Source organism: Vigna unguiculata, chromosome 3 (genome assembly GCF_037176805.1).
Source record: "Vigna unguiculata cultivar grain cowpea cultivar isolate G323 ecotype 2 chromosome 3, ASM3717680v1, whole genome shotgun sequence".
NCBI lineage: Eukaryota > Viridiplantae > Streptophyta > Magnoliopsida > Fabales > Fabaceae > Vigna > Vigna unguiculata.
In genome coordinates, this window is record NC_140794.1 from 31,940,959 (window position 1) to 31,953,556 (window position 12,598).

The window sequence follows — 12,598 nt, forward strand, 5'->3', positions numbered from 1 at the left end:
CACCATTCCACTTCTTCAAGATCAAGTTCCATTAAATGTTTTAAATGTTTGGGTTATAATCACATTGCTTTAAATTGCCCAACCAAGAGGACCATGGTCTTAAAGAAGAGTAATGATGTTGAAAGTGAACACTCATCTCCCCATTCTCTTTCAAAAGAATCTTCTTCCTCTAATAAAACTAAAATTTTTGAGAAAGACCCTATGTTATTAAGGCGCATGATAGGTCAAGATCAAAGTGAGCTTAAGCCAACTCAAAGAGAAAACATTTTTCAATCTAGATGCAAAATTAACAAATGGGTTTGCTCTCTAATTATTGATGGAGGAAGTTGTACCAATGTAGCTAGCACAAGGTTGGTGGAAAAGCTTAGCTTAGAGACCATTCCTCATGTTAAGCCCTACAAGCTTGCTTGGATAAGTAAAGAGGGAGAAATAGATGTCAATAAACAAGTCCTAATTAACTTCTCTATAGGAAGCTATAAAGATGAGGTGTTATGTGATGTTGTTCCCATGGAAGTCACACATATCTTACTAGGTAGGCCATGGCAATTTGATAAACAATCTTTACATGATGGTCATACCAACCAATACATTTTCTTTATAAATGGGAAAAAGACCACTTTACAACCTCTATCACCTCAAGAAGTTAATAAGGATAGAAATATAATAAGAAAAGATAAAGAAGAAAAAGAAAATGGGCAAGCTTTCACTAAGGTGTTACTTGCCTACAAAAAAATTCTTCCAAAGCAAGATGTGCATCACTCTTCCTTCTCTTCCCAAGCCAAAAAGGAAGGCCCAAAGCACAAGCAAGAGAGGAAGAGTACTCTAGAAAATAAAAATGGCCTAACCAAAGCTAAGGGTAATATCCTTAGAAAGGATGGAACAAGAGCTTAAAAAAGGGAGACGCAAATCCTCCCCCAAATCAAGTCAAGCTCCATCTACAAAGGCTTAAAGAATTTGTGGTCAAATTCTCTCCAAGGAGGGGAGGATGATGAAGGATTGACCCCAACCAAGGATGGAGGCACATGCTTAAGAAGACTAAGCATGTTTAGAAAGGAAGTTCACTAATCCTTCATCCCTTTCATTTATGTTTGTTATTTTTGATACCCTAAGTTGACTTAGTTGAATCAACTTTAGTTGACTTGTTGACCTTTGACTAGGTTTGACTTGTTGACTATAGTTGACTTGACTTAAGCCAACATGCTAATCTATGTTTATTTGCTTTGTAGGTTAATTAGGAGTAAGAAAGCAATGCTAGGTGGCACATGGTGATTGGGGAGCATAAATGATGTGGAGGAGAGAGTAAAGCAAAGGCATAAAGCATAAAGAAAAGGCATAAAGCAAGTGTACCTATGTACCTTTGGTCTCCTTTGTTTTTAGCACACTATGGCCACTTTCTAGAGACATATGAGACACATTCTTGGTCTCCTTTTGTGCTAGAACGAAATTAGCCTTGCACACACCATAGTTAGCTCTTTTGTCTCTCATTTTTGTAACCTTATTTGACCTAGTTTCTAGAAGCTAGGGTTAGGTTTTTGTAGAGACATCCTTAGGTATCTTTTATTTGCTTAGAGGCCCCTAAACTCTTCTATATAAGGGTTGCTCCTAGACATGTAAAAGGGTTGAACATTTTGAAGTAAAAACACTCTTGTGTCTCAACCATTTGTGAGAGTTTCCTCCCTTGGGAGTGAAACTTTTAAGCCTTATCTTGCATAGCAAGTGGCGGCACACATCCACTCATCTTCAAGGTTGTCATGGCTTCTAGCCTAGCCTTGTAGTGGCGTGCTTCTCACATTTTTACCATTTCTTTCCTTTCCATTTTATGTTTTCTTCTTCCTTTAATTGTTCTTGGTTTTCTATGGTTTATGTGCTTTCCATTTCCTTTTCATTTTGAATCAATCCATCATCTTCTTCTCTTGAGCTTTGTGAAAGGAACCTTCACATATAGATAGCTTGCTATCTTAATGTCTAGTGGGGATTTCACTTAGCTTTCTTAATCAACTCACACCATATTCAATATTCTTAAAAAGGAACAAGATAATCCTTCATCAGTTCGTTAAGGGCCGCATGTTGAAGAAGAGGTAGCCGATACAAGGTGTGTGGTATTTGGGTTCACTGAGGTTGCGTGCTCAGAGGCCGAGGCCGTGTACTTTGGGTACGGTTGGGACATCAGCCTTCTAGTCTTGAGGAGGGAAACGACGCGTAGACTTTAGAGGCCGAGGCCGTGTACTTTGGGTACGGTTGGGACATCAGCCTTCCAGTCTTGAGGAGGGAAACGACGCGTAGACTTTAGAGGCTGAGGCCATGTACTTTGGGTACGGTTGGGACATCAGCCTTCCAGTCTTGAGGAGGGAAACGACGCGTAGACTTTAGAGGCCGAGGCCGTGTACTTTGGGTACGGTTGGGACATCAGCCTTCCAGTCTTGAGGAGGGAAACGACGCGTAGACTTTAGAGGCCGAGGCCGTGTACTTTGGGTACGGTTGGGACATCAGCCTTCCAGTCTTGAGGAGGGAAACGACGCGTAGACTCTAGAGACCGAGGCCGTTTACTTTTTGCAATTTTCATTTGTGGGACTTGTCGTATACTCTGTGGGCATACCAGCCTCCCAGTCTAGAGGAGCATGGTGACGCAATAGACTTAAGATGTTTATAGGTCATTGTTTTTGGAGTAGGATTGTTACTTTTACACGTTTGTGCCGCGATGCTTGGACATGCGTTGGCCGCTATCTGTGTGTGCTTGGGCCGCTATGTTTGGACCTGAGTTGGCCGCTATCTGTGTGCGTTTTGGCCGCTATGGTTGGACCTGCGTTGGCCGCTATCTGTGTGCGTCTGTGCCGCTATGGTTGGACCTGCGTTGGCCGCTATCTGTGTGCGTCTGTGCCGCTATGGTTGGACCTGTGTTGGTCGCTATCTGTGTGCGTCTGTGCCGCTATGGTTGGACCTGTGTTTGCCGCTATCTGTGTGCGTCTGGGCCGCTATGTTTGAATGGTTGCTGGTGTGAAGTGTCAGGGTGTCAGGTTTACTATAACGGTGCAGATGTCAGTTAATGTGGTCAGTGAAAAGATGCGACTGTTTGGTGCACTGTGTTGTCACGGTTCGTTTTTCGAAGCATTTTTCTGGGGGTTGGGCCTTGGGCTTCTGGAGTTTTATTGCGATTCTCTAAGTGTAGTCATCTTGCTTCAGTTGTTGCCGCGTGCCGAGGTATGTCGACTTCTTCTAATGTTTCTAATTCTGGTGATTCCGGAGCTAGTTTTGGGGGCCTTAAGCTAGAATTTTTGAGTACGTCATCCGAGTCATTGCATATAGAGGTGGAAAGAGAAGTGCGTGAAGACCCGGCTAGTGAACATGCCGAGTCTCTTTGGCCGAGGAGGGAGGGTTATGACTGGGTGGCTGAGGGCGTCAGGGAGTGTTGTTCGAAATATCGATGGTCGAGGCTTCTTAGGTCGTGGTTGAATAGCGTTTATTTGTTTGAGACGGGGGCCGATACGAATGTTGTTTCTATTGAGCGGGTGAGTGGGGTGGATGCCGTGTGCCATGGCCGTGAAGGTTTGGAGGATGATTTCTTTTATGTGTATGCATGTATGTTTATGAAATTGCATGTGCGGTTCCCCTTTGATGAATTTACTATGGGTGTTCTGCGGAAGCTGAACGTGGCACCTACGCAACTCCATTCGAATAGTTGGGGGAGTCTCCAGGCTTTCAGGCTGATTTGTAAAGCGTTGTATTTGACGCTAACCCCTGATAGTTTCTTGTATTTCTACGTTACGCGGCCGAGGGATCCGATCTCGTGAGTTGTACTTCACAAGTCTCGCGTACTATCTTGATGTTTGGAAGTCGGTGAGTCTTCTGGCTTCAAGGGGTTGTGGTCACGGTGCAGGTGTGCCTACAAAAGATACTCCGATGCCAAAGTCAGTGCTGAGTGATGTCAGTGGTTACAGAGAATATTTAATGCGTAATCAATGCATAGGGTAGTGTGCTATTTATACCTTTTTTTTACCTGTGGGTCCTACCTGGGATGGGCTTTTGGCCCAATATTCCCTTCTTGGCTATTCTTGGATCCAGTGCTGAGGGGGAAATTACCAGGAGATCCCTTAGGGGTAGGCGGTACCCGGTACTCGGTCGTGAGAATGTCTACGGATGGTTGATTTCATCTTATTGATCGAGATGGTTACGTCATGGGTTTGGATTGTCCTGGGTAGGGGTACTTGTGGTGCAGGATAGGCAGCTTAGGGAATTTGTTACTGTGAAGACCTCTTGTCCTTGATGGGGATGTTTTGGAAAAGGATGCGGCTTCAGAGGTTCGCTGGTGGCTGCCTGGGGGAGGAGGGGCATTCTTTAGAACAAGGTACGTGATCCGTAGTGTGTTTGGCGGTCGCATACTATGGGAGGGGATGTCTATCGAGAAGTGTGCGGCCTGGGTGTTCGTTAAGGGCCGCATGTTGAAGAAGAGGTAGCCGATACAAGGTGTGTGGTATTTGGGTTCACTGAGGTTGCGTGCTCAGAGGCCGAGGCCATATACTTTGGGTACGGTTGGGACATCAGCCTTCCAGTCTTGAGGAGGGAAACGACGCGTAGACTTTAGAGGCCGAGGCCGTGTACTTTAGGTACGGTTGGGACATCAGCCTTCCAGTCTTGAGGAGAGAAACGACGCGTAGACTTTAGAGGCCGAGGCCGTGTACTTTGGGTACGGTTGGGACAGTGGCTAATGGTTCTGCTTCGATCCACTTGGAGAAGTAGTCGACCGCGACGAGAAGGAACTTGACCTGTCCTTTCCCTGCTGCAAATGGGCCGATTATGTCCATTCCCCATTTTGAGAATGGCCATGGTGAGGAGACGTGGTGTAATTCTTCCTGGTGCATGTGTGTTATTCGTCCGTGTTTTTGGCATTGAACGCATTTTTGGACGTATGTGGTGCAGTCTTCGTCCATTGTGGGCCAGTAATAACTAGCGCGTAATATCCTGGCGGCCATGGTTTTGGGTCTTGAGTGGTAGCCGCAGATGCCTTGGTGTATTTCTTGTATGATATAGTTGGCTTTTTCTCTAGTTATGCACTTGAGCAAGGGCTTGCTGAAGCCTCTTCTGAATAGTTCGCCCCCAATTAGGGTGTATCGCGCCGCTTTCCGGACCCATCCTTTTTCTTCGTTCGGCGGGGTGACTCCTGATTCTAAGTATTTGATGAAAGGTTCCATCCAGGTGTTAGAGGTAGTAATGTTTAAGCATTGGTTTTGCTGGTCAATGGAGGGTGTAGCTAGGGTGTGCTGGAGGAGTGACTTGTAACGACCTTTCTTTTTGGTACTTGCGAGCTTTGAGAGAATGTTTGCCTGGGTATTGTCGCTTCGTGGGACGTGTTGAATTTGGAAAGTGTCAAAGTGCTCGGTCAGGGATACTACGGCGAGGGTGGGATCTTTGATTTGGTAGTCGCCATTGAGGTGTCCTACGGTGAGCTTTGAGTCTATCTTGCATAGGAGTTTACGCGTGCCGACTTCTCGTGCTAAGTTGAGGCCGACGATGATGGCTTCGTACTCAGCTTGATTGTTGGATGTTTTGAAGGTGAAACATAGAGATTGTTCTATGAGGACGTTGCCGGGTCCTTCTAGCACTATTCCGGCACCGGCTCCCAGCGGGTTTGAGGAGCCGTCTACGTGCATGGTCCACCAGGTGTCATGGGGGGCTTGCTCTTGAAGGTCGTTGGCGAAGTCTGCTAGGCACTGTGCTCGGATAGGTCCATGCGGTTCGTAGTGGATAGTAAATTCTGACAGTTCGATGGCCTAAGAGGATAGCCGACCTGCTAAATCGGGTTTTTGCAGTATTTTTTGTATGGGATGGTCCGTTCTGATGATGATCGTGTGTGATTGGAAGTATGGTCGCAGACGACGTGCTGCTGTTATGATTGCAAGTGCTACCTTCTCCACCATTTGATATCGTGTTTCTGGGTCTTGGAGGATGCGGCTTGTAAAGTATATTGGATGTTGGGTGTTGTCCCTTTCTTGGACGAGCACGGAGCTGACGGCGTTTGTTGACGCGACTATGTACATTATAAGGGGGAGGGAAAGGTTTGGTTTGGTCAGGATCGGGGGGTGGTGAGAAGTTGCTTCAAAGTGTTGAAATTTCGTTCGCAGGTGTCGTCCCAGGTAAACTTTGTCGACTTTTTTAGGAGTTGGATCATTGGTTTGGTTTTGTCCGCCAGCTTCGGGAGGAAGCGCGAGATGGCGGTTAGTCTGCCCACTAGGCGCTGCACCTCTTTGATATTCGCGGGGCTTCTCATGTCGATGATGGTTTGACATTTTTCGGGGTTGGCCTCGATCCCTCACTGCGTGAGCATGAAGCCTAGAAACTTCTCGCCATCTATTCCGAATGTGCATTTTTCGGGGTTGAGTCTAATGTTGTATGTGCGCAAGGCTTTGAAGACTTGCGCTAGGTCCGCGGAGTGCTGTTACGCGTTGGGGGACTTGACGATGATGTCGTCGACATATACCTCTACCGTCTTGCCCAGAAGTGGTTGGAAAACTTTATCCATCAATCGTTGGTATGTAGCGCCAGTGTTTTTGAGACCAAAGGGCATGACTTTGTAGTAAAGGTTGGCCTCCTCGGTTATGAACGCGGTTTTGATTTTGCCTTCGTCAGCCATTGGTATTTGGTTGTAGCCGGAATAAGCGTCTAGGAAGCTCAGTATGGCATGCCCCGCGGCCCCATCGACGAGCCTGTCTATGCTGGGCAATGGGTAAGCATCCCGGGGGCAGGCCTTGTTCAGGTCCGTGTAATCTACACACATGCACCAGTTCCCATTGGGTTTCTTGACTAGCACCACGTTGGCGAGCTAGGTCGTGTATTGGGCTTCACCGACAAAGCCGGCCTGTTTTAGCTTTTCGGCCTCTGCTATAGCTGCTTGTCTCCTACTTTCTCCAAGCTTCTTTTTTTTCTGAGACAGGTTTTGCATTTGGGAAAATAGATAGCCGGTGGGCGGCTATCCTAGGGTGAACACCGAGGAGATCGCCTGCCAACTAGGCGAAGAGGTCAGCATTTTGTCTGAGCACTTGCTCGATGTGGCCTTCCTCTCCTTCGGGAAGGGAAGCTCCCACTTGGAGGAAATGGCCTTGTTGTTCGAGTGGAAGTTGCCTTGTTTCCCCCACGGGTTCGAGGCGTGCTTCGGAGTTTATTCTGGGGTCTAAGTCATCGCCGTTCAGGGTGGTGTGGGCTTGGGATTGTTCAACGTTGTGGGTTATCAGGGGTGGGAGTGGGAGTTTCAGGCTTGCCACGTAGCATTCTCTGGCTGCACGTTGGTCGCCATGTACTGTGATAATGTCGCCCTCCGGGGATGGAAACTTCATTGCAAGGTGCGGGGTGGATACTATGGCACCCAGCGCGTTGATGGATGGGCGGCCAAGGAGGATGTTGTAGGACGTGTGGGCGTCGACGACCAAGTAGCGAATGGGAATGGTTTTGGTTTGTCTTCCCTCTCCGAACGTTGTGTGAAGGTCGATGTACCCTTTGGTGGGGACTCTCTCGCCTGAGAATCCGTATATGGGCTCATTGTGAGGGGTTAATTCAGCGAGGGGTATTTGCATCTTGTTGAATGTTTTCCAATACAAGATGTCTACGGAGCTCCCTTGATCAACGAGAACCTTCTTTACTGCGAAGTTCTCGACTTCCACAGTTACGACCATGGGGTCGTCTTGGTTGGGGTCGGTTCCCTGGAAATCGGAGTCCGAGAAAGTGATGGGCGGCATTCTTCTTTGCGTTCAGTTGGATACTACGTGTATTTGCTGGACGGCTCTCAGGTGCCTCTTTCTCGATGAGGAGGACCTCCCTCCTCCTGCGAATCCCCCTGATATTGTGTTGATCGTTCCTCGTAGGGGGGCCTGTCATCTGCTCGTCACGGTTGCGGCTGCGGCGGTTCCCTTTGTTCTGCGTTCTATGCTCTGGCTGGCTCTCTCCTGGGTTCTCTGCGCTCGGTTCTTTGGTCATTACGTCGCTCGGCTCGCCTGTTATCGTTCCTGTCGTAGCAGGGTCTGGGGGGACCTGCCCCGATTTCTCTTATATAGTGCCTTAGATGTCCAGCTTGGATGAGTTCCTCTATTTTGTCTCGCAGGTTGTCGCATTCGTCGGTGGTGTGGCCATTGTTGCGGTGGTAGTGACAATACTTGCTCAAATCTGCGTTGGGCGGGTTGTGATACTTCCTGGGTGGGGGAAGGAGTTCTGCTTGTAGGACTTCATCGAGTATGCGGGACCGGGGTGCGTTGAGGGGGGCATAATTTAAGAATTTTGCTGGTCTGCGTTCTGAGGGACGGTTATGGTCCCGTGGGATGGGCTCTTTGTTGGTCCTCTTGGTTTCTGTCCACGCTGGGGCGGGTTGGGCGTTGTTCTGGTAACGTCTCATGTCTTCGACCCTTATAAACATGGCCGCTCTCTTGCAAAGTTCTTGCATACTCAGGGGGGGGCGCATGGCCAGCTCGTCGGCAAAGGGTCCCGGCCTGAGAGAGGTCATCATGTACATCAGGATGAGGTTAGGGGTGAGGTCCTTGATCTTCATGGTGATGGCCCCGAACCTATCAATGAAAACTCGTAGGGGTTCTCCTTCTTCTTGCCTAAGTTTGAGGAGGGCGATTGTGGTTAGATCATGTCGTCTGCTTGTATCAAATTGGGTGCTGAAGGTAGTGGTGAGCGTGGTGAAGGAGTCGATAGTGTAGGGGGGGAGGCTCATGAACCATTACAGAGCTGACGCCCTGAGGGCTACCGAGAACGATTTGCATAACACCGCGTCATCAGTGGAGTATAGGCTTACTTGGTTGGTATAAATGGACACAAATTTGTCTGGATCGGTGGTTCCGTCATAGGTGACTGTTGGTGCTTTCCACTTATGGGGTAAAGGTGTTTCCGTTATCCCGTCCACGAAGGGGTGGCAGCGATTTCTTCTGGAGGCGAAGGAGCTGTAGTTGCCACCCAAGGTTGGAGCGGTGGGCCTGTATTCACTCTCGTCCTCAGTAGGATGGACGTCGAGTTTTGAATAGGGAGGGGGGTCATTCCTCGACTGAGGAGGGGCCCCCATCCTCGAATGGGGGCGGTTCGGCTCCCCAGCCGCCTTATCTGTCTCAATTCTCTGCCTAAGGCAGGAGTTTTCTTCCCTTAGTGCTTCCATCTCATCTGCATTCCTCTTCTTGTATTCCGCGAACTCCTGCTGCATCCTGGCTTGAGCTTCCAGGATGCGCGATATCTCTGAGGCGGGGCCGGGGTCGCCAACTTCCACAGTCGGCACCAAGGGGGGAACATCTGTTGTTCTGCTTCGCATGGATACCATCTTGCTTTTGGGGTTCACCTTGGATTTGTGAAATACTCTTACGGCCCCACGGTGGGCGCCAATTGTTCTTATGGGACCGAGGTCTGTAGTCCACAAATCAGCCAAGGGTCTTGTACGTCTTCTCAGGGTCGGTATTCTCTTGTTGAAAGCAGGGCCAGAGGGCGGCGCAGGGGACCTGCAAAAGACACTCCGATGCCTAAGTCAGCACTGGTGATGTCAGGGTTTCAGAGAATAATTAATGCGTAATGAATGCATGGAACAGTGTGCTATTTATACTTTTTTACCTGTGGGTCCTACCTGGGATGGGCTTTCTGGCCCAATATTCCTTTTTTAGCCATTCTTGGATCCAGTGTAAAAGGGGAGAATTTACCAAGGGGTCCTTCAGATGTTGGCGGTGTCCGGTACTCGGCCACGAGATGCGTCGAGGGTGGCTTTCTTTTGTAAAGGTGCCTTTCGCGTGGTAACCGGCCATCGGGTTTTGGTGTGTAGGTCGTGTGGTTTAACAAGGGGGTGTGGAGCTAGGTGGGGGCCGTGTTCTCCATATGGAGGGGTTCTTGCGTGGTAAGCGGCTACTGTGCTCTTTGGGGCCATCTGGTTCTGTGCGAAGGCGTTTCTGCGTGGTAGGCGGCCATTGTGCTCTCTGGGGGCCGTCTACTTGGGTATGGTTGGGACACTTTCTTTTCCTATTTTCTCCTTCAGCCTACGTTGATCCTTACTGACTTGTCTTGGTGTCCTAAATTTCTACTTCTTTTGATCTCCCTCATGGCAACAGTACCCCACCTTGATATGTAACAATAAATAATTCCATGCATTGTGTTTGACGAATTTGGTTCTTATCGACAGACCAAATGCATAATAAAGCACTATGAACAAGCTTCCTTTTTAAACATGGAAGTTGGTGTGTTTCATTCACATGCTTATCCTTTTGTTCCTGTAAAATGACATCACAAAACTGTAGAAGAAAAAACATTGACGAATAAACTTTCTCTAGTTCCATTTATTTTTCTTTATTTTCCCTTCCTTCTGCAGTTTATATTTCTTCTTTTTCTACTCTTTCTTTTTCTGTTTTCTCCTTCTACCTACGTTGATCCTTACTGACTTGTCTTGGTGTCATAAATTTCTACTTCTTTTGATCTCCCTCATGCCTCAAATAAAGGGAACGTTGATGAAGATGGGGTGTTTTAAAACGAAGCCATGCCCATCCCAAAAGAAGATGACAAGAGTCCATGGGAGCAATATCACATAATACTTCTTTCACACGTTGCCATGTACTGAATTTGATGCATGCTTGATCCAGATGAAAGGTTGCTGGTAATTGGAGTTTCTCCACCAATGTTTTGGCTCACAACATTGTTTTCGCTTCCTTAACCGAATGCAACTAAACATGGATGGCCTTCGGTTAAACACTTTGTATAATAAACTTCCTTTCCTATTCCAAATCTAGATAGCCAGGCTCTGAATACCAAATGATGTGAATCCACAAGGTTCGATTCGTTTGACTGATCTATCATTGTTGGAATTTTAACAAGCAAGAAATTTGTGAAATTATTTAAAATGAGAAAATGGAAACATAAAAGAAGATGGAACGGAAATTGATAGACATCACACTTCCAAGAATGGAATATAAGCCTAAGAGTTGAAACACACAAAGGGATAAAGTACCTTTGATTAAACTCATGGATTCTTGAATCACTCAAGAACTTAGGAGAATCACTCTCACTAAGATAGATGAGATAAAACTCGTTTATTTTCTTAATAAAACTCAGCTTGCCTTCATTGATGAAAATGGTTCAACTTATATAGGAGCTTTAACCATCAGAATTACAAAAGACACATAAATTTCAGTATCATCCCGCTTCAAGCTATTAGTTAATGATCCACTCAAGCTAATGACGATGCGCTACTTAATGGTTGATTGTAACTGAAATTAAGGCTACCAAAAGTCATCCACCTTGATATGTAACAATAAATAATTCCATGCATTGTGTTTGACGAATTTGCATCTTATCGACAGACCAAATGCATAAGAAAGCACTATGAACAAGCTTCCTTTTTAAACATTGAAGTTGGTGTGTTTCATTCACATGCTTATCCTTTAGTTCCTGTCAAATGACATCACAAACTGTAAAAGAAAAAACATTGACGAATAAACTTTCTCTAGTTCCATTTCTTTTTCTTTTTTTTCCCTTCCTTCTGTAGTTTATTCTTCTTCTATTCTTTCTTTTCCTTTTTCTCCTTCAGCCTACGTTGATCCTTACTTACTTGTCTTGGTGTCATAAATTTCTACTTCTTTTGATCTCCTTCATGCCTCAAATAAAGGGAACGCTCATCAAGATGGGGTGTTTTAAAACGAAGCCATGCCCATCCTAAAAGAAGATGACAAGAGTCCACGGGAGCAATATCACATAATACTTCTTTCACACATTGTCATGTACTGAATTTGATGCATGCTTGATCTAGATGAAAGGTTGCTGGTAACTGGAGTTTCTCCACCAATCTTTGGCTCACAACATTGTTTTCGCTTCCGTAATCGAATGCAGTTAACATGCATGGCCTTCGGTTAAAAACTTTGTATAATAAACTTCCTTTCCTATTCTAAATCTAGATAGATAAGCTTTGAATACCAAATGATGTAAATCCACAGGGTTCGATTCGTTTGACTAATCTATCATTGTTGGAATGCTAAAAAACAAGAAATTTGAGAAATTATTTAAAATGAGAAAATGGAAACATAAAAGAAGATGGAACGGAAATTGATAGACATCACACTTCCAAGAATGGAAGATAAGCCTAAGAGTTGAAACACACAAAGGGATAACGGACCTTGGATTAAACTCATGGATTCTTGAATCACCCAAGAACTTAGGAGAATCACTCTCACTAAGATAGATGAGATAAAACTCGTTTATTTTCTGAATAAAACTCAGCTTGCCTTCATTGATGAAAATGGTTCATCTTATATAGGAGCTTTAATCATCAGAATTACAAAAGACACATAAATTTCAATATCATCCCGCTTCAAGTATTAGTTAATGATCCACTCAAGCTAATGACGATGCGCTACTTAATGGTTGATTGTAACTGAAATTAAGGCTACCAAAAGTCATCCACCTTGATATGTAACAATATATAATTCCATGCATTGTGTTTGACGAATTTGCTTCTTATCGACAGACCAAATGCATAAGAAAGCACTATGAACAAGCTTCCTTTTTAAACATGGAAGTTGGTGTGTTTCATTCACATGCTTATCCTTTAGTTCCTGTAAAATGACATCACAAACTGTAGAAGAAAAAACATTGACGA

At 45.8% G+C, this 12,598-nt stretch overlaps 2 protein-coding genes across 2 annotated transcripts; both read right to left on the reverse strand.

The window, feature by feature from the left end:
* Positions 1-4,655: 4,655 nt before the first annotated feature.
* LOC114172426 (uncharacterized) lies at positions 4,656-6,359 on the reverse strand. Its single transcript, XM_085670353.1, has 2 exons — positions 5,901-6,359; positions 4,656-5,765 (listed from the first exon to the last, which is right to left on the reverse strand). Exons 1-2 carry the CDS (start codon positions 6,357-6,359, stop codon positions 4,656-4,658), a joined length of 1,569 nt encoding a protein of 522 aa, XP_085526479.1.
* Positions 6,360-7,909: 1,550 nt separating this feature from the next.
* Positions 7,910-8,698, reverse strand: LOC146887709 (uncharacterized). The gene has a single exon (XM_085670354.1). It carries the CDS (start codon positions 8,696-8,698, stop codon positions 7,910-7,912), a length of 789 nt encoding a protein of 262 aa, XP_085526480.1.
* Between the last annotated feature and the right edge of the window lie 3,900 nt (positions 8,699-12,598).

Excerpts from the sequence above, each read along its gene's own strand:
- LOC146887709 (XM_085670354.1), bottom strand. The coding sequence starts at position 8,698 with ATGAGCCTCCCCCCCTACACTATCGACTCCTTCACCACGCTCACCACT.
- LOC114172426 (XM_085670353.1), bottom strand. The coding sequence starts at position 6,359 with ATGCACATTCGGAATAGATGGCGAGAAGTTTCTAGGCTTCATGCTCAC. Across the intron at positions 5,766-5,900 it reads GATATCAAATGGTGGAGAAG|GCCATCGAACTGTCAGAATT; the intron begins GTAGCACTTGCA and ends CTATCCTCTTAG.